Source organism: Carassius auratus, chromosome 8, assembly GCF_003368295.1.
Source record: "Carassius auratus strain Wakin chromosome 8, ASM336829v1, whole genome shotgun sequence".
NCBI classification, from domain to species: Eukaryota; Metazoa; Chordata; class Actinopteri; order Cypriniformes; family Cyprinidae; genus Carassius; species Carassius auratus.
Window position 1 is genome coordinate 23,708,026 of NC_039250.1, and position 26,613 is coordinate 23,734,638.

The 26,613-nt window shown below is 38.5% G+C and overlaps 1 protein-coding gene and 2 pseudogenes across 2 annotated transcripts; 1 reads left to right on the forward strand and 2 right to left on the reverse strand.

Annotated features, from left to right (window-relative positions):
* Nucleotides 1-899: 899 nt before the first annotated feature.
* Nucleotides 900-3,457, reverse strand: LOC113107724 (epigen-like). Of its 2 annotated transcripts, none has more exons than XM_026270415.1 (5): nt 3,216-3,457; nt 3,006-3,104; nt 2,540-2,660; nt 2,088-2,240; nt 900-1,899 (listed from the first exon to the last, which is right to left on the reverse strand). In XM_026270415.1, the coding sequence occupies exons 1-5, from the start codon at nt 3,253-3,255 to the stop codon at nt 1,845-1,847; spliced, it is 468 nt and encodes a 155-aa protein (XP_026126200.1). In that variant the 5' UTR covers nt 3,256-3,457; the 3' UTR covers nt 900-1,844. The 2 variants fall into 2 exon arrangements, with proteins under 2 accessions (XP_026126200.1, XP_026126201.1); XM_026270416.1 differs by having other exon boundaries at nt 2,540-2,657; nt 3,216-3,444.
* Nucleotides 3,458-5,368: 1,911 nt separating this feature from the next.
* On the reverse strand, nt 5,369-15,272 carry LOC113107727 (probable bifunctional methylenetetrahydrofolate dehydrogenase/cyclohydrolase 2; annotated as a pseudogene).
* A 3,376-nt stretch (nt 15,273-18,648) lies between these two features.
* On the forward strand, nt 18,649-23,349 carry LOC113107726 (endothelial lipase-like; annotated as a pseudogene).
* Nucleotides 23,350-26,613: the final 3,264 nt, after the last annotated feature.

Here is a 26,613-nt window from a genome sequence, read left to right on the forward strand (position 1 = left end):
GTAGGCTAAATGCTTTTATTAAGATATCATTTAGTTTGCATGAACTCCTTTCTTACAGTCGACCATACTGGTTCTTGGAAAACTGATGGAAAAGAAGGTAGGAGCTGAATTTTCTGCTTTATGAGCTTAGTATTTGGTGACTGAGATGTATTTCCTTTTCCTAACAGGTTCGGGAGACACTTAAAAGAAGACTGAGAACCACTAAACGCACTGGATGTCATGCTACACATGTAGACACATTTCCTTCATTTATTATCTTCAGGCTTTTCATGCAAAACCATTTTTATAAAACACAATGGCATCATTCCTATCATAGACTTCAAGCTCTGGAGCCCATTTTTACGGAAGAAGCAGTTCTTCCAAAAGAATGACTATTACAAATGTTTTCAACACCCTTGTGGGAAGAGGGAGGTGTAAGTATAGCATACAGTACTGCACTGTATCTTGATTTCTTCAGCATATTGCCTGAACTTTCAATGTAACATTCTTATGTTTTACAGATGCTTGGTCAAATTCCTCACACAGCTCTGGAGCATCGCTAACTTTTCTAAATGCATCGCAGGACAGACAGGCGCTTTCATTTCCTGTCAGTGTGTCTTTGTAATGCTGGGTCCACTTCCACACGCACAACTTCATACTGAAAAAATTCTGTTTGATTTCTGTTTTCCCAAATGCTTGACTATAACTTGAATATTCAGTACTTTTTTTTATTAATGATCCAGAGTGACAAATTTACAATAAAACACTGGTTTGTACCAAATTATGAAAACAAAAATCACATTCTGGTTTCTTTCTGAACACTGTTTAGTGTACCAACTACTTTTGCCTTTCTCTATTAAATCCATAAATGAAAAATACCCGTTTTGTCATTATTAGGGGTGCTTGCAAGAATATCGTTCTTTTCAGAATACAGGAACACATTTATTCTACATATTGACATTTTTCATTAAAACAATATGATCTGCTTTTCATTTTTCAAACAACTTACAACACTGCAATACATTTACAGTTATTAAATGTAATAATGCTTGAGCTGAGATCATAAAGATCATAATGCAGCAATGCGACAGTAATTTCAAATGAAAGACATTTTGACTTGTCTTTTGTTTATTTCAGGTGCAAATTTTATACAAATTTGTCAATAAATAAATATCTGATACAAATACATTCGCACAGTTTAGGTTTTATATTTAGTATTATCATGTTTAAAGCTGTGCAATAAATACCTGTGTGCACTTAAATAATACATTCATAACGGAGGCAGCGTAGGACATTTGCTTATGGATACACAAAAATTCATCTGATTGACAGTTTTACATGCAGTTTTTTAAATGTTAGTAAATTATTTTAACATTACAGTGCCCAAGTTATGTTATAACTTGTAAATAACAAAATAATTGTGTTAAACATCATGCATTTTCCCATTTTGACTGTTATTGTAATAAATTACATTGATTAATGCAGTGGTTTTCAAACTTGTTCCTGGAGACCCACAGCTCTGCACATATTTACACATAATTTATACACCTGATTCAGATCACCAGCTCATTAGGAAAGAGCCCCATGAACTCAAATGAGTGTGTCTGATAATGGAGACGTGGAAAATGCAAAAGGAACAGGACTGAAAACCATCGGATCAATGTGTCCTTTGTGGAACATGAAGATCACAAAGTTTCACAAAGTGTTTCTTTGCTATTCTTGCTCCGTTCTCTAGAGGGTGTAGTGTCTCTGCTCCAAAGTCTGGCCTGTTTTGCTGGTAGAATCAGTCTTGATATTTTGTCCCCCTTCTTGTCTTAGGCCTAAAAGCACTATTTAAGAGCATGAATTATATCTGGCCCAATAAATTAAACAGAGTTTTCAAAGCCATAGTTCTTGTAGGGTGGTGACGACTTTTGACACCTGTGAAATATAAACCAGAAAATACATTAAAAAAAACATTCAATAAATGCTTCCATTTTCATTGATTTACAAACATTGTCTGATAATATAACAGTAAAGTTAAAGTAATTAAATAACAATTTAAAATAAAGAAATAAATGTAAAAATAATCAATAAACAAAGCCTAATCGCTGTATTCAGGATTTTACCTTTTCTTTAAACAGCAGTACATCAGTCCGACAACGATTCCCAGTAATAAAACTACACCACAGATAATACCAATGACTCCTTCAGGACTAGACAATTGATGGGAGTTCAGAATATAATTCTCACAGCGCACACCGTTGTACATTTTGTCACACCTAAAGACAGTAGAAATCACATTGGTTAGGAAGGTCTCAGAATCCATCGTTTACCAGTTATTTTTCCATATGTTGATTCCTTGTTTAACAGGAAATTTGGGTGTGACATCTCTAAGAGATCGTCCCATTTTGTAAACATCCACAAGGCTTTATTCACATCACAGCCACAACCCAAGCTTTGCAACCTGCCAGTTTGCTAATCAAACAAACATGAACTAGATAATCAAGACCTGATCATCAGTGTCAACTGACTGATGGGATCTCTAATGTATTGAGGGGTTATTGGTGGCTGGTCTCACCGGCAGATGGGGATGTCCAGGTCGGAGGAGTAGGAACATGCACCGTTGAGACAAAATCCCTCATGTTTTGGACCGCAGGACTTTTGAACAGCCAAAACTTGTGGTTCCTCTGCACTTTCTGCTGATAAGACACCCACACACACACCCAGACAGTTAAACATGAAGGATTGTGATTTTATTGGACAGGCATTCAGACTTGTGTCCACATGCCAAAGAACCTGCATTCTTAGCATTCTTAGCACAGAGCATACTAATTATAAGTAACTTAGCATCTGCATGTCAACAAACTATAATTAGAGTATATATACAGAGAGAGAGGGAGAGAGAGAATACATTATATTAAAATAGAAAACACTTCTTTTAACTGTTAGTGAATTTTTTTTATCAAATAAATGCAGCCTGGTAAGAAACATAAAAAAAAGTTGTAGTCTTTCAAAATAATGTTATATAATTTTGACGTACTTACCGTTACTGTGTGTTGTGTTGTATAGGATCCCATCCTCTGAATTCTCTTTAGTGTCTCCAAGTCCAGAGAAGACGGCTAACACTACCATCAATCCAAGAACTGATACACAAGATTACATTTTAGTAATACACTTTAAAGTATTAGACATTCATTTTGTTGTAAGCTTCAAATAGGATCTATTTTTGTGTTCTGAAAAGTATTATGACTCACCCTGATAGTGCAAACACCTTTTATCCACTTCTTGAGTCATGCTGAGGCCCAAATACAGGTTCAGTTTGACTGGAGATTCTGGGTGTATCCGGTTTTCCTCAAACTTCGGTTGCTCTCCAAATGAAAGCGGTTTTTCCCCACAATTTATACCATCCTTCTATATCCGTTTCTGCGTCACTAATGGTAGCCAATCGTTTTAACTACTGACAGGAAGTGCAGTGATTCCAGAGTCTTTTACCCATACCTGTACAATACTTCCTGATCCACACAGGCGAGCAGCATGCACAGGCGTGTTTTGTGCCCCCACATTTTAAAAAGTGTTCAAAGTATTTCCCTGCAGCTGCAAAAACAGGCTTCTGACATAGTTATTGGCACAAGTGGTATTAAAGAAAAGTCTAATTACAGATTCAGTCAAAGTATTATTTTCATTGTTAAATGTGTTTTACTCACACTTATGTCACATTCCACTCCTGTCACATAATGAAAGCAATAAGTATTCCCGAAAGAAAGAAAAAAAGCATCCTATTTTGAATGTTTTTCATATTTTAACATATTTTATTCTTTTTTGGGGTAGTCACTTTTTTGGGGTAGTTATTAATTACAATTAAAAAATAACCTTTCTCATGCACTAAACTCTGCAGTCTGTATAACATTTTCCTGTAACTTAACCAGCGATCTGACATCATATTTAGCTGTTGGACACAGTGTAGATATATTCCAATTGACAAAAAAATTTGAATCAGCTACTTAATATTTTTAAGCGTTTATGTGGGAAGACATAATTTAGAAATGAAATATTTGAAAGGTTTTGAAAGATCCATTCAAAACATTTATCTCAACAGCAAAATAGATATGTTAAATATATCACATAATAAGTAATAATCTTAAATTATTTGACAGGTCAATGATATAACTGATTTCCAAACTTCTAAATGATTTGTATTTATATTTCTTTATCTGTAATCAGATGGGGCTTTTCCACAAGGCAAAAATGAAAAATCTGTCATCATTTACTCACTCTCATATCATTATAAACTTACTTTCCTCTGTGAAACACAAAACAAGATATTTTAAAAGATTTTGGTAACATGCAAAGGATTTAGGATATTGACTTCTGTTGTATTTCTCAAAATGTCTTGTTTTATGTTTCACAAGAGGAAGTTATACAGGTTTGGAACGACATGAGGGTGCGAGTGAATGATGACAATGTTGGTTTTGGAGTAAACTATGCCTTTAAATCTTCCATGAGCTGGTTTATTGATGAAGACTCTTTCATGCACAGCTTCTTCTTGTAAACCACCGATATTTAAGAACAGCAAGAATCCAATCCCTTTTAAAGAGTCACAGACTGAAATATCTTTAGCAACACAAGAGCCTTAAAAGGGATAGTTTACCAAAAATGAAAGTTATGTCATCATGTATTCCCTCTCATGTAACACAAAAAAATGTTAGTCAGCATCTCTGATCTGTTTCATACAATAAATGTGAGTGGTGACCAAAAACGACAAAAAGTACTGTAAAAGTACGGTAGTCCATTTGACTCCTGCCATATCTCACAAATCTCATTCAGATTTGCATACTCTTTCATGCCAAGACATGTCACGCCACGTTTGATCTCAATGGCGCCAAACGTCATGGTTTTTGCTTGCTATTCTTCAGTTTCACACAGCAAGGGTTGATTTTCATTGAATTGTGGCTTAAAATTCTGGTCTGTTCCTCATACAAGATATTATATTTTAGAACTTAAGAAGCATTCAAGTTGTTTTACTTTCAAGTCATATTTATATATATTTTTATCAGTTTTTTAATAATGCAAAATATGGGTATATAAAAATGTTTTTTTTTTTTTTTTTTTTTCATTGGCAATTTGAATGTAAAGGACCCAAAATGCTAAAAGAAAAAAAAAAAAGTGTTTAATGTCAAGAACATTCCATAAATTGCACTTTAGTAAATAATATTAAATACTTCATGGGGCTAAAAATCCAAAACTATGATTTATTAAAAATAAATAAATAAACAAAGCATAAATACCTTAAATGGACAGATGAATAAATAAATATTAAATACAGCAGCATCCTTAAGTTTTTTTTTTTTTTTTGCCATTTTTTTTTTATTTATTTTTTTATACTACACTTTTAAAAGAATTTCCTGAGAAAATGTATTAATGTCTCGTTTGTCTCAGATATCTGAGAACCATCTGTTACCCTGCCATGAGGCCAACTGTTGAGCGGCCAGGCAAGTCGTACCGAAACTCTCTGTGAGGATGATGCAACAGACTTTCGGCTTCACTCATGCTTTGTCAGGGAGGTAATGTTACACTTGCACCTTATTTTTCTCGGCTCCGACGAAATAATAATACTTTAGCACAGCAAGCAGTTACTAAGAATCACTGAGGAGGCATCTCTCTAATTTTTAAGAAAAGAATTAGGGTGTAGTTACTGTCATAGCCATGCATGGCTGCCGTGCCAGCTAGAACGGCCTGTTAGAGCTTGCCGAGAGGCAGGGAAGGATGTTGTAAAGGAAGCTTGCAGGGGCTTGCGTATATAATTAAGATAAGGACAATTAGTGCCAATTGAAATATCCAGGATGAAGTGCTTGTATCTTGTCCACCCATAATAGCAGGTTTTGTGTCTTTGTTCAGTATGTTGGAGCATTTTTGGCAGAAGTGACTGTGTTTTTTCATTACCATGGCGATGGTCATTGGGCCGACTCCTCCAGGCACAGGAGTGATGAATCCAGCCTTGACCTTCACAGCTGATTAGGGAGACAAAAACAAACCACGTCTTAAATAAAACTAAGAGCTCTGCCCAAGCCAAGTATTTCTTTTATTCCTCCAAGAGAAAAGAAATCGAACTATAAATCATGTTGCTATGTGACTTCCAGCCAACCAACCAACACACACAAAGAGCCAAACAGAGCCCTAGAGGGTTTGAGACACAATATCAGATAGACTGACTGACGCACATGCAGAAGTATTAGAACCGATCACTCAAAAATGAATGAAATTCTGTCATTCCAATCCAAACCCATACTATTTATCTTCTTCCTCAAGTCAGATGGAATTATGAATCATTATTCACTGAAAACCTTGTCATGTTCATATCAGATCTCTTAAATGAATCCAAACACTCTCTTCACAAAACCAAACCAGAAGATTAATTTAAGAATTGCATTGATTCGGCATTGACTCAAAAGCTCAGTGGAGGAACAAACTGTTGGTGAAAAATGGCTTGACACGAAGCGGACTTGTAAAACACAGCAAACACTGTATGAACCACTCGTATTGATATTGATATTGACGTATAGATAAAGGTCCACATCTCCAACAAGCGGAAGTTTAGCAGTGACAGGGTCCTGCATGCGGTTGATGCCGACATCGATAACTGCAGCTCTATTCATAAGTCTTCATAACATTCATAAGTCTTGCAGTTTAGCAGTCATTACACAATTATATTTGGCCACAGACTGCAGCTATTGACCAATCAGAGTTGAGTATTCTAGACAGCCATGTAATAATGATACCTGACCAGGACACAAAAAGCTGTGTCAGCCAGACTGGCAAGTTTTTTCAGTGTGGTAGAGGAGTGCAACTATGAGCAATAACAACCGTGGAATCACCTGAATGACACAATACTCATCAGGAGTATTTATCTAGTATTTTGTTCATTAGTTTATTTCATTGTTGAATCTAATATAGTTTGATTGCCATGCACAGAAAAACAATGTTAAAACATTGAAACATTTCTTAGTATTTCATTGTATGCAGGCACCAGTAAATTCATGCCATTTTTAAAGTGCCATCTTCCATCTTTTGCTCATTCCACACAATCTTTAGCAAAAAAAATGTTCATGGTTTGGTGGTTTCTGCTCACCAGCATGACGATAACATTCATAAGCAGAAATTTGCAGAATGTGTAACTACACCACCAAATAAACTAAAAGCTATCAAATTTGGCTAATCACAGGTTACATGCTGCAGAATTAAAATAGCTACTGTAATTCCACGGATGTAGCAAAATGACGGGAATGATTCTATATAATACAATACTCATCCTGTCACAGAAACTCAACATTAGACAGATTTAAGAGGTTTTGCCAAAACCTTAAAGTTTCTTCAGGTAATCACAGGTTCACCTTTTATACTATAAGGCTATGAGTCACACAAAATTGAAAAGCAGAACCGTTTCTCTCATTATTAAAAAATGTAATACATGTCGGAGCACAAACTTTCAATGAAATTTCACAATTCATTTCAAACATGTCTTGTGTTTTATCTGCTGAAATCATCAAAATCTTGCACAAACCTACTCCTAATCACTGAGATCTATAGAATTGAATTCTCTAATAATTATAACTAATCTTATTTCTGGAGACATGCAAATCAAAAGTTATGATGCAACTATCAAACCTTTTTCAAAACTATTTAGGATTAATAGGTTCCATCTAATATTTTAATCACTGTTTAATTCTATGCAAAGAAACAGGTATTTTTGAAAACAACATTTACTTTGCATGTCTTCATTTGCATTCTGTTTCCACATGCAGTATATGGATTTTAAAACAATCAATATACTACCGCCTATTATATATTTAAAAATATAGCATAAAACTACATGGTTAAGGATGATGAAATCTTGTTTTCTCAGCAGTTTTCCATTACTGTTTGAGAAGCTTATTACAGGTTACTGGTAAAATGTTCATTCTTGATTGTAATGATTTGACAGCTTGTGTCAGCAGAGGCAACATCCGTTCATTCTGTGAATTTCGCAATTCGCTCACTCCCCTTCAAAAAGCGAGGTGACTGGGATGTAGATTATTGATTGAAATTCTGAAAATGTTCCTGCAACTTAATTAAAAAAAACTAAGTTTTACTTTTCAGTTTGCTGTAATTACTTAGTACTTTCAAGTAAAGTATTTTCATACTAAACACTGCTGATAAAAACAACAACATCTTAATATCTGCATTTAAAAAATGCATTGCATTCAGCTTTTTGGCACAGTTTCCTTGTCTAAGTCTTTGGGAAATGTAAGTGTTGGTGGGATTTCTTAAACATAAATGGTTATGAATATTGTAACAAGAAAATTAAATGAAAAGGGTTCAAACCGAGTATAGTGCAATGTGAATGTTAGGGGGCGCTTGGGATTTCAAAACGTCTCGGTTACGTACGTAACCCTCGTTCCCTGATGGAGGGAACGGAGACGTTATGTCGAACAACATATGGGGTCTCACTTGGGAGGCCAATCATCTCTGAGTTTAAGAGAAAATGTCAATGAACATTGGCTAGTGAATTTAACATACCTGAGCCACTCCCCGTGCCAATGGGTATAAATAGGGCGACAGGTGCATCCACTCATTAGGTTTTACGCTGAGCAGCCCAGAACGTCTCCCGGCAACATCGACTGGTCCAAGGTTGTTGCATGGGGACATAACGTCTCCATTCCCTCCATCAGGGAACGAGGGTTACGTACGTAACCAAGGCGTTCCCTATCTGTCTGTCACTACGAGTTATGTCGAACGACATATGGGGTCCTATGGAAAATGCCACAACCTGAACACTGTCAAAATTGTCGGCAAGACGTGGCGTGCCACAAAAGCTACGCTTATGGTCGTAACCTTCCCAAAGCCCCAGCGCAAATTCACTGACCTTGGTACCGAAGGGGCCACGCTGCTGTTCCGCCCACATAAAGTTGATGGAAGGGATTTCAACCTTCAGAGAAAGATTGCTTCAAATTTTCCCTATTTGTTCTTTCAGCTTGGCAAGACAATGGGAAAGCGAGCCTTAGGAAAAGGTCGCTATGGAGACCACATCCCACCCATAGGGAGGTGACATGTGGAGATACTGATATGGTCTCTGAGGCAGGTCCTACCTTAGAGTACAGATTTGAATGGCTGCCAGAAGAGACTGACAGAACGGGTCTGTCTGTCTGCCTTCACCCCCAGGGGCCACGGCTCGCCTTGGGAATGGTACGCCAAGGCGATGGCATCCACTATCCAGTGGGCCAATCTCTGCTTGGAGACAGCCTTCCCCTTATGCTGACCTCCAAAGCAGACCAGGAGCTGCTCAGAGCTTCTGAAGCTCTGGGTGCGGTTCACGTATATGCGAAGCGCTCTTACGGGACACAGCAACGCCAAGGCTGGATCTGCCTCCTCCAGGGGCAGCGCTTGCAGGTTCACCACCTGATCTCGGAAGGAAGTGGTGGGAACCTTGGGCACGTATCCCGGCCGGGGTCTCAGGACAACGTGAGAGTAGGCCGGCCTGAACACAAGGCACTCTTCACTTACCGAAAATGCTTGGAGGTCCCCGACCCTCTTGATGGAAGTGAGCGTGATCAGGAGCGCTGTCTTGAGAGACAGGAACTTAAGCTCGACTGAATCCAGCAGCTCAAAGGGACCCCTCTGAAGTCCCGCCAGGTCAATAGAGAGATCCCAGGAGGGAATCAGGGGTGTCCTAGGAGGATGTAACCTTCTGGCACCCCTCAGGAACCTAACGATCAGGTCATGCCTCCCCAGGGGCCGGCCGTCCACTGCATTGTGATGCCACATACACTTTCAGGGTGAAGGGGGGACAGCTCACGCTCCAGCCTTTCTTGCAGGAAAGAAAGCACGACTCTGACCGAGCATCTCCAGGGTTCTTCTTGGTGAGAAGAACAACAATTCGTACTCCACTTCAGAGCATAGGCCTGCCTCATAAAGGGGGCTCTATCCTGAGTTATAGTGTCTACCAACGCTGGTGGCAGATCACTTAGGTCTGCCTCGCCCCATCCAGAAGCCACATGTGGAGGTTCCAAAGATCTGGATGCGGGTGCCAAATGGTGCCTAGCCCCTGAGAGAGAAAGTCCCTCCTCAGGGGGATGCGCCAGGGAGGGGCTGTCACGAGGAGCATGAGTTCCGAAAACCAGGTCCGGGTGGGCCAGAAAGGCACAACCAACAGGACCTGTTCCTCGTCCTCCCTGACCTTGCACAGTATCTGTGTGAGCAGGCTCACTGGGGGAAACGCATACTTGCGTAGAGCCCGAGGGCCAGCTGTGTGCCAGTGCATCTGTGCCCAGGGGGGCCTGGGACAGGGAATAGTACAGCTGGCAGTGGGATGACTTGTGGGAAGCAAACAGGTCTAACTGGGCTTCCCCAAATCAACTCCAGATCAGCTGGACCGTCTAGGGATGGAGTCACCATTCCCGGGGAAAGGCGAGCTGTCGTGAGAGCGCGTCGGCTGCACAATTGAGCTCCCCCGGGATGTGGATAGCGCGCAGCGACTTGAGCCGCATCTGACTCCAGAGGAGGAGATGGCAGGCGAGTTGAGACATGCAAATGTGATCGTAGACAGCCCTGTCGGTTGATGTACAAAACAGCCGCAGTGTTGTCCATGCGGAACAACACGTGCCTGTCTAGCAACAGAGACCAAAACCGCCGTAAGGCTAGATGCACTGCCAGCAACTCCAGACAGTTGATGTGCCAAAGCAGTCAAGGTCCTGTCCAGGACCCTGAAGCTGCCTGCCCGTTGCATGTCACGCCCCAGCCCGTGTTGGAGGCATCTGTTGTGACAACAACATGCCGGGACACTTGTTTTTAGGGTATGCCGGCCCGTAGAAAGGCAGGGTCTGACCAGTGGCTGAATTGGCGGCAACACATCGGTGTGATGGTGACACGATGTGTACCACGGCGCCATGCCCATCTCGGGACTAGGGAGTGCAACCAGTGCTGAAGTGGCCTCATATGGAGCAACCCGTGCGGCGTGACTGCGGCTGCGGATGCCATATGCCCCAGGAGCCTCTGAAAGTGTTTCAGTGGTACCACTGTCCTGCCTCTGAAGGAACTGACTGGGCATGCTCGCTGGTGACGTCATACTCACCGAGTCTAACTCCATACCGAGATAAGAGATTCTCTGCACAGGGGAGAGCTTGCTCTTCTCTTTGTAGACCTGAAGCCCCAACTGACTGAGGTGCCAGAGGACCAAGGTCCTGTGATCGCATAACTGCTCTCGGGATCGGGGCATAATGAGCCAGTCATCGAGAGGATCCTGATGCCTACTTCCCAGAGTGGGGCAAGGGTGCCCTCCGCGAGCTTCGTGAAGACACAGGGGGACAGGGAGAGCCCGAAGGGGAGGACATTGTACTGCCATGCCTGACCCTCAGTGCAAATTGCAGAATCGGTCTGTGGCGAGGGAGGATCGAGACATGAATGTACACGTCTTTCAGGTCGATCGCTGCAAACCAGTCCTAGGGCTGAACGCATTTGAGAATGCGTTTCTGCATCAGCATCTTGAACGGGAGCTTGTGCAGGGCCCGATTCAAGACTCGCAGATCCAGAATAGGCCGAAGGCCACCGCTTTTCCTGGGTACGATGAAGTAAGGGCTGTAAAACCCCGTCCTCATATCGGCTGGAGGGACCAGCTCTATTGCATCCTTCGCCAGCAGGACAGCAATCTCCTCGCGCAAGACAGAGGCGTCCCGGACTGGCACCGAAGTCTCGGGGATGCCATTGAACTCAGGAGGTCGCCGGGCGAACTGAATCGCATAACCAAGTCGGACCGTCTGAATGAGCCATCGTGACGGGTTGGGCAGGACAAGCCACGCTGCCAAACTCCGTACAAGTGGCACCAAAGAGACAGTCGACATACCCACAGTGGTGCAGCGATGGGGAGTTGTGTCGGATGGCCCAGAAGGCATCGTGTTCCAAGTCATCACGGCCAAACTCCTCGTGTTCCCAGAGGAACTGGCCAGAGACGCGTGGAGAGGCGTTGCGTCTCAGAACCGCGACCTCTTGAACGCTGGCGAAAGGGGGCTTCGTGGGTGAGAATGAGGAGGCAACCCGCGAGCCTTGCACCTCGGAGGAAAGAGAAATTGCTCTTCTATGAAAAACTGGGTGCCGCCGGCCATTGGACCAGCGGCGGAACAGAAAAAAATAAAAACTGAGGATTCTCCACCCGATTTTAAAAATACAAAATAATACAAAAAAATGTATAATAATAATAATGGGTAATGACACAAATCTCACCTCCCGGCCGTTCATGGTTTCTATCCGAATGTAGCAGCATTGCGACATTCCTACATTCTTGGAGCTCCCAACGACAAACACATTTTTTCCAACTGTTTCAATGCCTGAAAAAAGGGACATTTATAGTAGTCATAAGTTTGGAATAATTAAGTTTTTCAATCTTTTAGAGGAGGTCTGTTATTTTCACCAAGGCTGCAGTTCAAAAACACAGTGAGATTGAGATATATTATTACAATTTAAGTTTATATTTGGAAAACAGTTTTTCCTGTGATGGCAGAGCTAAGTTTTCAGACGCCATTTCTTCAGTCTAATCATTTTAATATCTGATTTGTTACTCAAGAAACAGTTCTTATTAGTATAAATGTTTTGGCTGCTTAATATTTTTGTGGAAATGGTGACATACTACCATTCAACTACAATTTAAAAAACAAACAAACTAAACTCTTATGAGGTGCATTAATTCAGTAACAGTACAGAACAGATCAGAACAAGTAACAGTAAAGGCTATGTTAGAAAACATGTAAAAAAAAATAATAATAACAATAATAATCGAAGAATCCTGAAAAAAACAAAAAATAAAAATGCATTGGAGTTTCAACAAAAATGTTACAAATCAAAATACTGATAATAATAACAACCATTATTAATAAATTATAACCAATAATAATTAGCAGCATATTACAATAGGATCAAGTGAAACTAGAGTAATGGCTGCTAAAAAAATAAATAATAATATTATAAAAGAAAATGCAGCCTTGGTGAGCATAAGAGATGTCTTTTATAAAACATTAAAAAAAACAACATTTGACTGCTAGTATGTAATTTGAGGAAACATTTATAACTCAAATTTACCAATGCCCATGGCATGGACAAAACATCAAAAAACAGATATAATTGCAAAGCAATGTTTTCAAATGAGTAAGTAATAATATAAACTGACATCAGATACTGTTGTTGTACCTGCTCCTAACCAATGTAGTCACAGACAACCCAATCACACCTCTGCTGGGGATTGGAAACTATTCTACAACTCAAAGAAGATTTTTATCTCAGTTCTATGAAAGCTGTCACAAACTCATTCTTCTGAGGATTTCCCACACCACCACTGCTGTGGCTGGCACCATGCACCTCTGGTCCAAGAGTTTTCCAAAATGTTTACTATGTGGAATCCATCAAAGTCTTTTTCTGGGGTGACAGCATTTCATCGCTGATGTGCTCTGACTGAGAGAGATGCATTCAAAACATGAATTCACAATTACAAACCTGATCCAGATATATTCGGCCACCTGTGGTTTTATTGTAGCTAAGAAATTAGCTTTCACTATTAGATTTAGCTTGTTTCACTACAGTAAAGATGTGAAGCAATGAATAACCCCATTTTTATTCGCAATTCATATTTTACACAAACAGTTTCACATTTTTTTTTTTTTTTATCCAGCAGAATAATTGAGTACCTGGAAGAGGGAGTTGGACCAGCAGCCTGCTGATGTTTCTGTCTCTGTTGAATTTGTCTATCAGTTCCACCATCTCTTCCTGAGATACCGATGATGGCTTGAAGATTGTGCTGATTGACATGCCTTGTCAAACAAGTACCATTTGAAGAAGAGATTGGTGAACACATGATTATATCGTACTTGTCGTACATATCGTAAGTTGTTCTATTTTTGATTCAAAGCCAACCTTTGTCTGAGACCATATTTTAAGGCCCTCCTATTTAATGCAATATGCATGGAAGCCTGTTTCTGCCACAAAATAATATATATATATATATATATATATATATATATATATATATATATATATATATATATATATATATATATATATATATATATAATAAGCTAATTATGACTTTTTATCTCACAGTTCAGACTTATACAAAATATAAACACAGATTTGTGCAACAGAAACTCTAAATTCTGACTTTTTTTTCTCAGAATTTTGAATTTATATCACACAATTGTTTATTTGTTTTTACCATGAAAAAAAGGTAATTGCAACTTTTTTCTCACAATTTTATATCTCAAAATCCAGACTTTTTCAGAAATGTGAGTTTATATCTTGTAGTTTTTTTCATCTCAGTATTGTGAGATAAAAAGTTGCAAGTACCTTTTTAATTTGTATTTATTCCGTGGCAGAAATGGGCTTCTGTAAATCCCCAATGTTACATCAGTTATAATAAAACAAATTCATGAAAAATTTTAAATACAATATCAGTATAAAGTTGAATGTGTTTTCTTTTTTAGCACTATACTTAGGATTATGTTCATTTAACTACATTTAATTAATTTTAAGACTTATTTTGGCCTCCTTAGAAGTTTGCAGAGCCCCCCTAGTGGACCTCTTGCTGTGAATCATTGCTTCCACATCAAAACGTTGAAGTTTATATTGACTTTGTGTGTTGCTCACCAATCAGTGAAGCTGCTCGGGGTTTGTTTCTCACGTAAGTGTGGCTGGCATGATCATCGCCCACTAGGATGACACTCAGATGAGGACTCGTTGCCTTGGGCCACTAGTTTCGCTTTATATCACTCTGCACTTCTTTATGGATCTGCCGAGCAAATTCTGTCCCTGAGACCACAGTGGCAGCATGTCTAAGTGACAAACATAATATATATGTAACAATAGACCGTGAAAGACCCATGGAAAACTGATCAAAACCGTTATAATCCATCTGCAATGTATTTAAATCTCTGCTTTAAGCATCTCATTGACAGTATCGATAACACCCACATGGTGGCGGAATATGCAAACACACAAAATGTGTTCGGTGAATGAATTAACCTTCTCAAATGACTATTTGCCCCGTATGTCATGTCTAGAGCCGGATGATATTCTGCTCCGGTAAGAAAACACGCGTAGATTGCATATGAACGCGTGCAAGCTTTGTTTAGCTGCACCAGGAGGGGGGAAATTCAGTCCAAACCTTCCCAGTGACTGACAAAAAGGGCTTCTCAGGTTGAATGTTTTCGGATTAATCCATTTTTATCGACAGTGCTGGAAATATGATGTTAATGTCTGTATTCTAGTATAATTCACTATTAATGCAGTGGAAGCTGCCATACAGTACTGATCACCTGCTGGTCCTCACAGCTCGCGCAACGCGCGCAGACTCAAAACAAAAGCTATTTCCGGTAAACCGTCTGCAAAATACAATTATCTCATTGTCTCTATTTGATATAAAAATATAACATAAACATAATAATTTAATGAATACACATCTATCAATGTAGCAGGAAATTCCACAAAAACCTAAACTAAAAGCCGAAACAGATCTTACAACAGCCAGAGCAGACAAAAAGCCAAACAACTGATATATTGATCAATCAAATATAATATCTGAATAATATTCTAACCAATTTATTTAAGTTCTTAAACGAATGCAGTTTTTCAAAACTTAGTTTTGGAGCTCATTTCAGCCTTATTTATATTCATTTATTAATAGCCTACTTATTAGGCTATATTATATTAGGCTACTTTATTTGTAATTAGCCTTAACATGGAAATTCACTATTAATAATTCCCATATTGCCAGGGTTCTCCATGACCTTGAGAAACCTGTATCATTTTAACTACTTTAACTCTTTTCTATTGCTGTCTTGTATGCACTAGTTTTTCCTTTAGGACATGCAAATCTGGATTGTATTATGTGTCTAAATTCAATAGGCCTACAGTGTTCAATTTGCAGGCCATACACCAAAGTTTAATATCCTAGAACAAAAGGATTAAAAACTTTTAGAAGTAACAGTGCCAAATAAACAAGACTTTAAAGACAGTGAAAAATGTAACAAATGAGTTTTGTAATCGTCTGCTATGCTGCAGTTGTCATTCTATGACCTAACTAACCCAAATATATTCTTACCTAACCCAGGGCAGACTCCAATATACTGCCCTGAAACAAATGTGTTGTGCCCAGATTCACATTATGTAAGCTTAGCCACTGGATACATGTGGAAGAAAATGTGAGATTTGATTAGACACTAAAAGTAAGTTACTAGGTCAGTGTTTTTGATTTCCAAATGTTCTTCTGTGACAGAGAAGGTGGCTGATGAATAATGTGTTTTTGTAAAGCTCTATAGCTCTTTATTATGCAAGCCTGGTCTTCTACGCAGACTTCATCAGGGTGTTTTCTAGAAGAAAATCCACTATGGAAGGAGGGGGCCAAGGTTTTTCTATATGACCCACTTGGATTTCACCAACATTCAGTAGTCTGTAAGAAATGTATTGTTTTCTAAGACCTGTCTAATCGCTTACATTTTGTTTATTTAAATGGGGAGTCATCTCATTTATCACCATATGTCCTGCATCTTCAATAAACAAGCTACAGGTAGTCCAAAATACAGCATATTGCCCCAATTTTACAGTCTCTGCACTGGCTACCAATTAAGTTCCGTATAAATAAAAAAATAAAAAAATAATAAGTGATGTGACATACATCCAAGTATGGTGACCCATACTCAGAGTTCGTGCTCTCCTTTTAACCCCCCCCCCCATTCCTGCCATTCCGGGACTCAAACTCACAAACCTTGGATTGCAAGTCCGACTATCTAACCATTAGGCCATGACTTCCCCCTTTTATCAGTTACAAATTATTATTACTTACCTATAAGGCCCTAAATGGTTTAGCTCCTGCGTACATAGCTAGCCTTATACCACAATCCATCAAGCTACAATCCATCACGCAATCCATGTGACCTAAGGTCACAAAACGCTGGACTTAGTAGTTCCTAGGATAGCAAAGTCCACTAAAGGAGGTAGAGCTTTTTCGCATTTGGCTGCCAAACTTTGGAATAGCCTTCCTGATAATGTTCGGGGTTCAGACACACTCTCTCTATTTAAATCTAGATTAAAAACGCATCTCTTTCGCCATTCATTTGAATAATGCACCTCATAATTTGTCACTGCAGTTGTATCTGATCAAATGCGCATTATTATTCTTGGTTAAACTAATTCATTATACTTTGTTGGAACAGCAGCTATGATAATTATATCTCTATTTGTTTCTCTGTTTTGCAACGGGATTTACATCCCATGGTCACTAGGATTTACACAAGCTCCAGTCTGGATCCAGAACACCTGAGAAGAGATGATGCCAACCCCTCAGAGTACCTCAGATGACCCTAACCGTGAAACATACAGAACTAGCATATTGCTACTTACTATGCAATCACATAATAATTGCTAGTGGAGTACGTCTTGTATTAATTCTTCTGCAAATTCCTGTATGCACATAAACTGACAGTCACCGATAAGCTACTAAATATTGTAGAAATATTAATTTTCTGTAAAGTTGTTTTGCAATGATTTGTATCGTAAAAAGCAATATACAAATAAACTTGAATTGAATTAAGACACAGCTTGTCATTTTGACACTTCTGACCAATGCCTGTGAGAAACAAATTGATCTAGTTGGTCTAGCTTTTTATTTTTATTCACACCTTGCCTTTTGGTCTTGATTAGGAAATGGATATTTTAGCCTAAACAACTTAGAAAAGTCACATTGCCCAGTGACTGTATATTTGGAAATTAAAAATATAGGTCTAATGCTCATTTGCATATTTAGTTTATGTATAAAACAAATCCATCCACACATTTGTCCAGCAGTCACCAGTCAGTTTAGTCATTGCATTTGACTTTGGTATATCATATCACTCAATATCATGCTGTTATACAATATCATGCTGTTTACATTTAGCCTAAAGGTTCTTATCATAGAGTTTCAATTGTTTGAGTGTAAAACTGTTTGAGTTTGGATAAGAACTGTTTCACTTCAAGACTTTAAACATGTCTCAAAGTAGGGTTGTTTTCGAATTTCTCTCTCTATATATAACCTATTTTGTAGTTTTGGCAAAAAATCCAATGAACATGTATTTCCCAAGAGGAAAAATAAAGAGAGTGCAACAATTTTGTAATGCACATTGACCTCAGTATGCCATTTGAACAAATTCAATACAATTGGCTTATGCAGTGTTATAGTGGAAAATTTTAATTTGATAACATTTCATCTTCTCAAAATGATCTGTATTTTTATTAGGGGAATTTAGTTCCCGATAACATTTTTGAGTTAAAAAAAAGTACAAACAAATAAATAAAGCAATAATTTATACAAAACCTAAGGAGTCCCGTCTTACTCTACATTGCAAAACAACATGTGAACAACAGTGACCCCAAAAGACCCATGTGTTCGCAACTTTAATACATATAGTAGACAACCCCGTGTTTGTGTATTTGTAAACATAGTCATGACTCATGTGCACTGCTGCATGTATTAGAGCGCGGGGAGCATAGGGTTAACAGCGTGAGAATTGTGCCAGTCTTCTACAACTCATTCAACATATATATGACACACCCCTTAGAACGTAGTTCCAGGGGCTTGACCAATTAGAAAGAAAGAATTTCGTCGTAGATATCTGCCGATGGTCAGATGACTGAAAAAAACTATTTAAAACTCTAATGAGCAACCTGATACAGGTTCATACATTGTCTGACACGTCGTGAAGGATTAACACGTACAACTTCCTCAGTAACTCCAGTTTGTCAAAAGAACAACGAAACTATTTTAAAGCCCTGAACATTATGGTAGAAAAATCAATAAGAATTGCACTTTGCTTATGTTTTATCCTGTGCCATTCATTCAGTGCCTTAGCCGCTGCACCCGACGAGAACACGCTACTGAAAGGTAAGAAAATTGTCTTCAGTTTGGTAACTAATTGCTGTTTAATGCTTTTCAAAGAAGTGAGTGGTTACTTTAGTGGGCAAAATCCCTAAATTATTTATATTTTTACTGTTCTGTTAACAGTCGTTCCTTTCACGGACAATGGCTAACAATAACTCTGATTTCATTCAAACTGTGAGAAACGTTAAGTCTCGCATTCTCACGTTCTGACTGCGACTAACTACGTGAATGAACCTGTCAAAGAAAAAACTCAAATTAGTCACTTGTAAGTTCAAATGTCCGCTTTCTTGACGTGTCTGGGACAAAACCGGACAATCCACTTTGTCTCGGATGTGCCTTTTAAACTAAAGTTACCGCCTAGAGAAGTCCACGTTTTATCACGGACTGCCGCGTTGTCGACCGCAGTGACTTTGTGGTGACTTTTGAACGACTTTTTGACGTTCGAGGAAATTTAAAAATAAACTTTTTTTTTTTTTTTTTTTTTTTTTTATAATACCTGACAGTACTGTTAAATAATAGGTTAAAACGTTTATTCTTCTGTTGTTTAGCTCAATTTGATATAATATTCACTCATTTATAACTAATTAGTTTAGAAATCTAAATCTTCAGGTGAAATATGCCCGTTTACACATTAATTTTCATTAAACATTAATTTAATTAACTTAATCAAATATATATTTTTCCATCACCGGTCGCGTGATGTAGGTGAAACATAAACCGCATACATTTTAATCGAAAACAATCTAAATGTAAATAAACTATAGGGAAGATACATAACACAACTCTAAAACATAAGACCGTGTCTGTATGCATTAATCCTGTATAAATACTTTTTACAAAGACCTAAACGTTTTTAGGATGTTTTTTATTTGATTTCTCCTTCTCTGATTGGTTAAACTCATGGAGTTGCCTGCTACCAAGTTTTTCCTTACTTGGGTCGAAAAGTCGTAGGTTTCTTCCACTTGAAAGTGTGCAGACTGTTTGTAAACTCAAATTAAGACTGTTTAGCATTCCTAAAAGGTTTAACTGGTTCATTAGAAAAAGCGTTCAGCATCTTTATTGTTCAAGCTAGTCATTAAAACGAGATGTTGTCACACGGCTTACCATGAATAAACTCAACACCTTATGAAACAGTTAAGCACGTTGGAATGCCTCAAGCACCCAGTCTTGCCAATATTATGTAGAGTTTGGGATTTACATGAACATATTCATGGTTTTGCTATTTTTTTTCAAGATGATGCCGAGGACAGCTTCTCAATGGATCCAGTCCTACTTCATGACCGAATCAAATACAACATGCGAAAGTCTTTGGATCTTGATGACGACGGCTGTTACCTCGAACCTGGGAAAAAGGATAGCATTGAGGAGTGTGGCTTTGACGCCTCAGTCAAGACAATTCTGATCATCCACGGATGGACGGTGAGATATTCTAGATGATCACAGCCTTTGAATCTTCAGAAGATTCCTCATATTTAGTCTTTGATGCATTGCTGGAAGTTATCCAGAAATAGTGTTAAAAAACTGAAATGTTCTTTCTTCACTTCTCCGATGTGAAGCAAATATTAGGCTTTCACACATGATTGCTGGAACTTTGCTGGCTGGGTTTGGTAAAAGGTGCGGTATCTTTCACAGATGAGTGGGATGTTTGAGAGCTGGATGCACAACCTGGTGGCTGCTGTCCAGAGACGAGAGTCGGAGGCAAATGTGGTGGTGGTCGACTGGCTGGGCCTGGCCCACCAGCTCTACCCTGATGCCGTTAACCATACCCACCGGGTTGGGCAGAGCATTGCAGCCCTTTTGGACTGGCTCCAGGTACGTCTACATTATACATCCCATTGAGTGTGTTTGTTTCTCTTTGTGGGCGTTTGAGAGAACTGGCAACCGTGAAAACTCTGCTTGTGGCCTCGGACATTGGGTCTTTGTTGGCGTCAGTACAGCAGATGTCCTGGCGAAGTACAATTAGTTTTTTTTCGTTGTTTGAGATGTCAGGATTTTGCCCAAGGCACTGTGGGTATTCTCATGGAACAATAAATATTCATGCATCGTAGCTGGGTTCCTTAGACCCTGAAGGTCTTTTTATACAGGACAGAATCAAGCCATGTAAATAAGCAGCTGAGCATATCAGCCCCCCACATTCCCACAAGGATGCCCCAGCTGGCACTGAGCATGGTACAGCAACAATGTGACCTCATAATCTAATGCGTGTCTGTTTTTGATAGGAAGAAGTGCAGTTACAACTTGAGGATGTGCATATGATTGGATACAGTCTTGGTGCTCATGTTGCCGGATATGCTGGAACTTTTGTAAAAGGAATTGGACGTATAACCGGTGAGATTTTAGATTTATGATGGACACTTTGGTTATTGGAACGAAGCAAAAAAGAAATAGCTCCGTCTTTTTGCACACATGTAGACCAATTCCAAACATATGTTCTTTTTAAATAGGTTTAGACCCAGCTGGCCCCATGTTCGAAGGGGCAGAGTCCCACAAGAGGCTTTCTCCAGATGATGCAGACTTTGTCGACGTCCTGCACACATACACACGGGGAGCTTTGGGGTCAGTATTGGGATCCAGGAGCCTATTGGGCACATTGATATTTATCCCAATGGTGGGGATGTACAGCCAGGTTGTTCCTTAGGAGATGTGCTGTCCACTGCTGCTGCAGGAAGTGAGTGCTTTTTTTTGTTTTTATTGTTTAACCAAATTCCAACTCTTCCATTTTACCATATCATTCATGTCGCCACACAGACTTTGTGGAAGTCATGAAGTGTGAACATGAGCGGGCAGTGCATCTCTTCGTGGACTCCCTCATGAACAAGGACCACGTGAGCTACGCTTTTCAATGTACCGGCCCTGATCGCTTCAAGAAGGGCATTTGCTTGAGCTGCAGGAAGAACCGCTGCAACAGCATCGGCTACAACGCCAAGAAAATTCGCATGAGGAGAAACAGCAAAATGTACCTGAAGACTCGCGCAGACACACCTTTTGGAGGCAAGTAATCCTAGCGTCTTGTTTCGGAGTCGCAAGCTGTCACGAGCAGTCGCTAAAATGTGGTTGTTTGCCCAATCCTCTCCAGGTTTCCACTATCAGATGAAGATGCATGTTTTCGACAGGAAGAGCTCCGATAAAGCAGATCCTACATTCTACATCAAACTACACGGATCCCACAATGATACTGATAACCTCAGTGTAGAGATGTAAGCACCTCATGATTAAGAGTTCCAGTATATTCTCCTGTTTGCTGCTAAACGTCATTTTGTATAGGTTCTTCAGAAGACCTAACCTGGCTTCTCTGTTTACACAGTGCTGATAGAGTTGGTCTAAACCTCACAAACACATTTCTCGTCTTCACGGAAGAGGACATCGGGGATCTGCTGAAGATTTCTCTTCGCTGGGAAGGCCCTTCTGATTCCTGGTCCTCTGTGTTGAAACACCTCAAGTCATCATTCTGGTCATGGTCAAGTTCACAGAACAAAAAAGTTCTGGAGGTTCGGAGGATCAGAGTCAAGGCAGGAGAAACGCAGAAGAAGTAAGTGCTGTCTTGGCACTTATTGGTTGTGAATGGCTCCTTTTATTTATTTCATTTTATTTTTAATTTCATTAACTGATTGTTAATGTCGCTATTAAATTCACAGGTTTACCTTCTGTGCTGAAAAGACGGAGATATCTCCTGGGCAAGAAATTACATTTCTTAAATGCCGTGATGGCTGGGAAGTCAAACCTAGAAAACGGTATGTATGTCTACTATCTACTATTATACATTTGATCTATTGTGCTGTTCATTTTAATTTATTTGCCTTTTTGTTTATTTATTTGCAGATTGCATTACTGAGCGGAAGCACTGTTACCAGGGACCCAAGGTGATGAAGGGCCTGAGCACTTTTCTCTGTTTTGGGACACATTTGGTGGATAATGCACCATATTTGTTTGGATGGGTAGAACACAACTTGTGCTGCTTGGATGGGTGATGATGACTGGTTACTGGACTTGCTCAGGGCATTTCTCTCTACCGTTGGGAAGTTCTGAATTGTTTGAGATTCTTTTGGTACTATTTGTATGTTTTTCTACTGTTGTGCTCAATGTTGTTTTTTTTTGTGGATCTCAGACTTTTTCTTAACAACACAATACTTGTCATATATATTTTTGTACATTTTTTAATTTATGAAGGAAAAAAAGCACTGTAAAACCAAGCTTATTTATGAACCTTATGCACACCTTGTACCAAGGCATAAATTATCTCCCAAGTTACCTGGTGACCACTTTTTTTACGCTTGTCTGTGGATTTCAACAGGAAGAAGGTTTTTATGTGAATTCAGAGTATTATTTAAGGTCAGAAGAATGGAGAGAAGCGCTCCTCATAAATGACAAACATTTTGTGCCTTGCTCTGTACATGTTTTATGTATATAATGTGTATATACAAAAATAATAATTTGTAATAAAATTACTTTGGATTCCACTGTCATGATGCATTTTATTAACAAATCTGTTTCTGACTTGAAGAAGTTTGTATTAGAACAATTAATTTTGAGTAGTTGAATGCTGATTATTATAACTTCAGCTGATTTGTATTTGTGTAACTTGAGTAGGTTCCATTGTTTTGCTTGCTTCAGGAAGAGTTTTTCAAAGGAAATGGTAGTGAGACGTGTCTTAGCAACTTAAATTGTAAATCATTTCATGTCATTCCAAACCGGTATGACTGACTTTCTTCTGCGGAACACAAAAGGATACATTAAGGCTTTGCTAGTTCCTCTTTGCAGCAATGATTATGGACTGACGCTTTCATAAAGATGCACATGCATCATAAAAGTATCAGGCATGGTTAAAAATTACTTTCTTCTCTATATATTCAAAGTGTGCATCTAAAACTGCATAGCAGATGAAAATGGACACGGTAGGCTACTCTTAATTATCCCAAAAAGCAAAAGAAGTTTTACACTTGACAAATGTAGTGCATCTGCAATCTATTCGCACTGTACAGAACACACTTTTTTTTTCTTTCTTTCTTTCTTTTTAACAGTCGCTAAGTAGCCATTTATTCTAAACTACTCAAGCGATTTTGGGTGTAGCCAAAGTCTATTGTGGACGGGGAGGCAAGCCTGAAACAAATCACTCACCTGTTTGCATGTGCCGTTTCAGAAATGTTTTCAAAACGTGCTTTTACCTGACCCTGAATAGTTCTGGTGACAAACCTCTTAAGAATGTTGCAATCTTTCTAGAACGTGTCAGTTTCTAGTGTAAAGAGAAAGAGTTTCCAAACTGAATGAGATGATAAGAGACAGGAAATAGCTGTTTTCTGACACCGTGGTTTCAGTGGATTGCTACAATATTATCACTAATGCATCTCTTTAAAAAAAAAACAAGTGTGGTTTAATTTGTATCATTGTATGATATAACTTTGCTGTCTAAGAAAAAAATAGAATCTAGAGAAAAAAAATATAACGAATGATATAAAATATTGATTTAAAAAAAATAGAAGACATTTTTGACCTCACATTTTAGCATTTCTATCAAAATTTCAAATATTAAACGACATCAAACCATTATTCAAAATTAGTCAAAATGTAGAAATCTCATCAATAACTTATAGTCATAAATCACCAAGCTAAAATAGTTTGTTTAACATGAAGGGCTTATCCCTGCCTTGCCCTCATAGTGTAACTGTGAATCCCTTTTTATTATTAACAAACATATATAACCCACATGTAGTTGATTTTACATATTATCTTTTTCTTAATCAGTTAGCATTAAAAGCAAAATGTCACATGGTCTGTCTCATAAATGTGTTTGCAAACATGAATGGACCCAGTCAGGTGACTCCCCTCATGCATGCCTACATACAGTATCTTGATTGTTGTCAAACACACAACTCACTATGACTCATAGTGCACATGCCACATATGTCAGAACAATGTCAAACAATTTCCAGCACCCTTAAAGCTTGAACTTACTATTGAAATTGTCAGCGGTGCTCTTGTGAACCTTTGATGACAGGCTCTGAACTGTGCAGAATGTTCCATTCAACCTTCTGCGAATCAATTGATACGTCATGCAGCAGGCTGTTGTGCAAACATAGCCAGAGAAGGTGTTGTTCAGCTGTGTGTGGCAGAACTGATCTGCCAAGAATATCAGCCAAGTGGAAACACCTGTTCTCGTCACTGTTCAAACCCGTAAATGTGCATGCAATACTGACTGGTTGTAATGCTACTCGGGTAACTATTAAGACACAATGCATTCAACTTAATATAGGTGGGTGCCGAGAAATGTATGAAGTAAATGATTAATAATTATTCTTTGTGTATAGTCTATAAATAATTATTGTTTGTGCTGTATGACCTACCTACATCATAAATATATATTTCTCTATCTATCTGTCTCTAAGTTTTTATTTATTTATTATTAGTATTTTATACAGTGGCCCCAAAATATGTTTTTGGAGAGTCAAAAATTTTAATGAATCAGAAATGTAATTAACTACAATCATTTAATGAATCAGAAAGAATCAAGACAGACATTACAGTGCAAAATGAGATTTCCACCACAGACATTTCGCATACAGTAGCACAACATTTAGTTAGGTGAGATGCCGTTTATCACCTCATTCAGTTGTGAATGAGGTGATAAGAGTCACTTTCTGATAAGAATGATGCATGAATTGTATCTCCACATGATTTGCATGCCATAATTTATTTAAAGCTCATAACTTTTCCAATGCTTTAATTTTATTTAATAATATTTTTAGCTACATTTTTATTAAAAGAAAAATAAACAAACAAACATACAAATAAGTTGATTTAAATGTAGTCATCATATCCATTACAGTGTCTAAACAGATCATAAGATGGCCTAGAAAATAATGTTAAAAAATGTTGGATAACTTATGAAGAAATGAACCCATTGTTGAGCTTTAGTCCTCTCTGATGAAACACTGACAGGAAAAGAAAATATAGAGCTTCTGGAGAAATCTATTATTTTCTAGAAGGGGCTGAACTTTCATCAGTCTATCATTATGTTTTCATTGGCAGTCACTTTATTAATATTTATTTTTTTCAATCACTAACATTCCTAGTCACATTTTCAAGACTCTGTTGTGAGTCTAACCATACTAATAATATAACTCATGTTGTTTTCACACAATATTCAGTCAATTTACACGTTTCTAATGCTTACATTTTCTACCCCAAAATCATGGATCTTCCTTTTTTTTTTTTTTTTTTTTTTTTTTTTTTACAAATTACTGATAATTGAGAATTGACTGATAACAATCTTAATGTAAACTTTCCAAGTCTTTCCATGACGTGGTCATGCACAATAAGAAGGCACTCTCCGGATTGGTTTTGTTCAAAACAATATAGAACAACACAGAGAAGCTGAAAAAGACAGAAAATGTCTGGAGGATGGAGAGTTGGACAAGGGAGAGGAATAGTTGGGTGAGGAAAAGGACTGGTTGGACCAAGGAGAGGATAGGTTGACTAGGGAGAGGAGTAGGTAATTGGACCAGGACTGTCTGGTTTAAATCAGACATTAAGAGACTAAAGCGGACAGTCAGGACTGCTGAGAAAGTTATTGGTGCCCCCTACCCAACCACCAAGGTCTTTAGACCTCCAGAGTGAGGAAAAGGTTTAAGAAATTCATCTGCAAACTGCACACTCAGTCATAAATAACATATCTGTCCATTCATTTAAACAATAAAGTTTTTTTCCCCTCTATATTTCTACTTCGGTATATA

Coding starts and splice junctions, on each gene's coding strand:
- LOC113107724 (XM_026270415.1), bottom strand. CDS start 3,255: ATGACTCAAGAAGTGGATAAAAGGTGTTTGCACTATCAGG. Junction 3,105..3,215: donor AAGGTGTTTGCACTATCAGG/GTGAGTCATAAT, acceptor CTTGTGTATCAG/TTCTTGGATTGATGGTAGTG. Junction 2,661..3,005: donor CAACACAACACACAGTAACG/GTAAGTACGTCA, acceptor GTGTCTTATCAG/CAGAAAGTGCAGAGGAACCA.